Genomic DNA, 4,941 nt, shown 5'->3' on the forward strand with positions numbered 1-4,941 from the left:
GCTGCGGGCCCTGCTCAGACTGATACAGGGTGAGCAGCTGCTCCAGGTCACCATGACGACCACCAGCCCCGCCCCGCTGCTGGCCGGGCCTTGGACCAAGCCCTCTGCCGCCATGCACACTGCTCTCCAGCATCCCCCGGGGCACAACTGACCCCCAGAGACCTGCCTTCACCCCCTACGGATGCTCCTGGAACCCTGCTTCCATGCCGGGGTTCTGTCGGCCTTAATTCATAACACGATGAAGTTCAGACCCAGCAACAGACAGACAGGCGCAGGCAGAGGGGGTGGGTATGGCCGGGGGTCCCAGAGGAGAGGGGCTAGATGTCAGCACGCACTTGTGTGCACGGAGTTCCCTGAAGCCAGGAGAAGGGAGACAGGTGGGGCGTGCCTGCTCCCAGAGCTACAGGGGCGGCCCCAGGCCCATGAATTCCAGACCTGGGGGATGCCCCACCACCTCGGGCAAGGAGACCCCCCCTCCCCAGGTTCACACTCATAGGTGCGTGCCTGGTGTCCGGGTCCAGGCCTGGGCACCCCTTGCACCTCGCCGGACAACCAGGCCCTCTGTCAGTATTATTAGGGTGCATCTGTCTAACTTGAAAGACCGGTGTCCCTGTGGGGGCTGTTCCTGCATCTGGAGTCTCCCCTCTCGGGCACGCCTTCTACCCTTGGCCAAACTTGGGGGCTCGCTTTGTCCTCCATGTAGTCTCCTCAAGGAGTTTCAGGGGCCACGTGGAGCCGCGCACCACCAGGAGCGGCAGTTGGCTGGTCTCTGAGGGGCACCGCCTGCACCTGGTCCTGGGAGCCTTTGGGGTACTCCCCTCCAAGACCCAAGAAGCGATCTGCTCCACTTTTCTTGCCAGTCCAGACACTATGCCAAAAAATACCTTTACATTTTTGTACGGCGTTTCTATTGTAAGATATTTAATGTGAAGGGGGCGGGCATTTGCTGACATTCCCTCCCCCCGCCCCCATCCCGTTACTGCTTATAAAAATCTCTGCTTCAAGGTACGAATGGGGACATCTCCCCTGGGGAGGGTCAGCCCTGGAAGACCCCGGGAGTGTTTTATGACTTTGTTTTTGTAAAAACTGGGGGGAATATCCAGGGGGGCGGAGAGAAGGGTGGGGACCCAGGCAGGGTTGGCCTTTCTCCAGCCTTTGAATGGCTACCTAGTCAGCCTGGAGCCCAAAGGGGCCACATACACCCCCACCCCTGTCCCCACTCCCCTCCCAGAGCTGCTGACCCCCAAGCTTGAGTCCCAGGAACTTAGCACAACAGGACAAGCACCCAGGAGCCTGGGGCTCCCCCACCTGGGAGCATTTCACACGGTGCCCAGCTGCATTGACCACACCTGCATGCACTCCGGTGCTGGGTGGGAGGCATGGCCAAGTGCACTCAAGACCCTGGTGCAGAGCCAGGGGTGTGGCCAAGCTTCCCTGGGGGCTTTCGTGAACCAGGGGGCGTGGCCACGCACACTCAGCTAGTGGGTGGGGGAGGGGGTTGCCAGGTGCCCTCATGACAGGTGTAGAGCACAGGGGCGTGGCCAGGCCTCTGCAGCCATCCCCTGTCACTTCACGATTCCGGGAGAAGCTGTGCTGTACGATACAGATCTATTTTAATACACTCAACACTGGGTTGAACAAATTCTTATATTCTTTTATTGATGGGCGGGGCGAGGCATGCGGGGACCCCTTCCGGACGGTGACTTCGTTCCCGTATCTCGCCCCGCCTGCACCTTCACGTCCTCTGTGTCAGTCGTTTTCTTCCCGGATGGATTGAAAATTTAAAAATAATAAAAGTTAATTTTTTTAAAGGATGTCATGGGAGGACAAGGAAAGGTTGGATCCCAGAGGGGTCTCCGCCGACGTGTCTTGAGACTGGTTAGTTTCTCCGTGCGTTTATTTTTTGTTTTGTTTTTCTGTCAGAGAGGGACTGTCCATGAGTAGCGAGAGTAGAGCGAACGTCTTTGTCTGAAATAGGCCCACGTAGTTCTCCTTCTGTACAACGCATTAAACGCGATGGATGATTTCAAAGCCCCTGCTTCTCGTCTCCTTACCAGACTGCGGCCGAGTGGGCCCCCAGGTGCTCGTGGGGGAAGGGGGTGGACAGTGGACACGCCAATACCGGCTCACTAGAGCCCGTCGCAGTCAAGTCAGTGTCGACGCCTGGCGGCCCTGTGTGTAACGCAGCAGAGGGGGCTGCAGGGTTTTATGGGCAGCTGTCTACAGAAACAGGTTGCCAGCCCTTGCTTGCACGGCTCCACTGGTGAATTCAAACCACCAACCTTTAGGTTAGCTGCTGGGGGGCAAACCGTGTGTGCCACTCCAGGGCCTGGGGAAGAGGCCAAACCCCGAGGTCCTGCCTCCCTGAGGAAGGAGTCAACCTAGGCTTCTAACCTCAGGGTCGGCAGTTGAAATCCACCAGTTGTTCCCAGGGAGAGCGATGAGGCTGTCTGCTCCTATAAAGAACCCCCTTGGCAAGTTCTACCCTGTCCTATGGGGTCGCTGTGAGTCGGAATTGGGTCCCTGAAAGAGGGGAGGTGGAAGCCATCCAAGAACCCAGACAGCCCCCTCCCCCAAGAGGATACTGGATCTGTTGGGTCTTGAGGCGCCAACCCATCCTCGACACCAGCTGAGGGGACCCAAGGCCAGTGCACCGTCAGCCCCTCACTATGTCTGACTGACCCCTGTCCTTGCTTCCCAGGCTAAGTGCCAGCCCGGGCCGCGCCCTGCTTGGCCTGGCTGGGGAGCAAACTCAGCTCAAACCCTGGCTGAGGGCTCCCACTGGCTAGTCGGTCCGTGTGTCCACTCTCGCACCAGGCAGCCACAGCCAGAGGGAGACTAGGGGCTGAAGGGGCCGCAACCACTTCCCAGAGAACTTGGGGAGAGGAGGCAGCTGGCAGGCAATTCAGATGTCAGGGTCAGGTGACCCCCCTGAGAAGGGTCTCCCGAGTCGCAGAACCCACACGATGTGCAAGTCTGTCTGCATGAGCAGATGCCGGCTAGGGAGCCTCCTCATCGATTCGGGGATTGGCAAACCAGAGAGTCCAGGGTGGGGTGGGGGCGGTGTGCTGGTGGGGGAGGGGGAAGGCTGGCGTTGTGGGAACCACCTCGGTCCTGGAACCCTCAGGACAAGCAGCAGGGTGGAAACTCAGGGAACGATGTCCGTGCTACAGTTTTGATTCCTTCTCTGGAAAACCTCAGCGCTTGCTCTTTGGACTTCCACCTGATTGGACAAGGCCCACCCGCACTCTAGAGGGCAACCGCCTTGTCTCAGAGTCTGCATTCATCACGTCCAAGAAATAACCTTCCTGGACACTCCAGACCGGTGCTTGTCCAAACGCCTGGACACCGCAGCCTAGTCCAGTGGACACACAGAGCAGTTCCGTCCAGGGGCACACAGCTGCAGGGAGGAGGCAAATTCCAGGTCCATCTGGCCCCACCTCCACCACAAGAGGAGCCCCCAGCCTCCCTCCTGGTGGCTATGCCCAGACTCCAGAGCCCCTCCATGACCTTGACAGCCTCCACTCAGCCCTCTCTATCCTCAGGGCCTCCAATATCACTCCCTACTCTTGGGTCACCTGACCTTCTTACTCCTCTGGAGCTGCCCATCCAAGGGTTATTGATGGTCTCCATGCCGGCATTTCCAGTCACCTGGACTCTCAGGTCACGTGGCATGTCCATTCACCTTTTCATTCAAGGAAGACCTAGGCTCCCAATACCTGGATACACCACCTGGCCTGCCCCTCCCCTGTCTCCAGGTTTGTCACCTCAATTCCAATGGGGGCACCTCCGCCCTCTCCTGTCCCCCCACAGTCAGCACCCCTTGGCTGAGCTCACCTAGCTCCCCCCTGGGATTTCCTTTCTAAGCTGAGGCCTCCCCAGTTGCTGGGGGCACCCCCACATGGACACCTGGCCAGCATTTCAGACTCAGCACCCCCACATTCAGGCACGCACTCCTGCCTTCTCACCCTAGGCCCAGGCCCCGGAGCAGGCCTGATTGCTCTCACATGCTCACTGGGTTAGCAACTCAGAGCATAAAGAGAATTCGACCTGTCTCGTCCCCACACATCCCACCCGACCGCTCAGCCCAGCAGCAACCGTGGTCATGGGCCAGCAGCAGATTCCGACTGCTCCTCGTGGTTTTCCAGGATGTAAACTTCCAGAAGCAGATTTCCAAGGTCTGTCTTCTAAGGCACCTCCAGCTGGGTTAGCACAGGCCCACCTTTCTGAAAGCCATGGGGTGGTTTGCCACCGGCAGCTGTAGTGGTGGTGTGAAGACAGGTCAGACCATGCCGTGCCTCTGCCCTGTCACTCTGAGTCCCAAATGTCCAAAGTCCCCTGAGCCCACAAGGCATGGAGGGATCAAAGCCCCCCAACTTTCCACCCTCTCCACATCAACTCTTGTAGCCACCTGGTCACCTGTTGTAGCCACACCTGACCCGCAGGACCCCTGCACATACCTTGCTCTTCCCAGAGCCTCCCACCTGCCTGGTGACAGGTCCACAGCCGTTCCTGGCCACCTAGCTAAGACTACATTCCCCATCTCGCCCATGCCACAGGGGTTTCCTTAGACCTGCAATCCATCAAGTTATCCCCTTCGGGTCTTCTTCTCTGTCCCCAGTGAGACTGGAAGTCCCACGAGGACAGGGACCTGGTCAGTCATGCTTCGCATCACCCCCACCCTGTAGGAGGGTAGGGTCTTCCTGCTCACCATCCCAGGCCAAGGATGATCCTGCACAGGGTCTTTGGGGGGTGCTGTTGGCACGCTGGGGCGGCCCAAGCTGATTTGGACACAATATGGGACCCACTTTCCAATGGGCGGGGAGAGTTGGTAGTGCTGTGGGTTAAGTGTTGGGTGGCTAGCCACAAGTTTGGTGGTTCAAACCCACCAACCCTTCAGCGGGAGAGAGATGAGGCTGTCTGCCCCATAAAGACTCAGCC

At 58.7% G+C, this 4,941-nt stretch overlaps 1 protein-coding gene across 2 annotated transcripts in view; it reads left to right on the forward strand.

The window, feature by feature from the left end:
- Positions 1 to 151, forward strand: part of PHF21B (PHD finger protein 21B) — a 77,205-nt gene extending 77,054 nt beyond the window's left edge. For both annotated transcript variants that reach the window (XM_075552655.1, XM_075552656.1), the window contains exon 13: positions 1 to 151. This exon is cut by the window's left edge and continues 65 nt beyond it. In XM_075552655.1, the coding sequence (XP_075408770.1) occupies positions 1 to 151 (151 nt within the window).
- The last annotated feature ends 4,790 nt before the right edge of the window (positions 152 to 4,941 follow it).

This window comes from Tenrec ecaudatus, chromosome 6 (assembly GCF_050624435.1).
Source record: "Tenrec ecaudatus isolate mTenEca1 chromosome 6, mTenEca1.hap1, whole genome shotgun sequence".
NCBI lineage: Eukaryota > Metazoa > Chordata > Mammalia > Afrosoricida > Tenrecidae > Tenrec > Tenrec ecaudatus.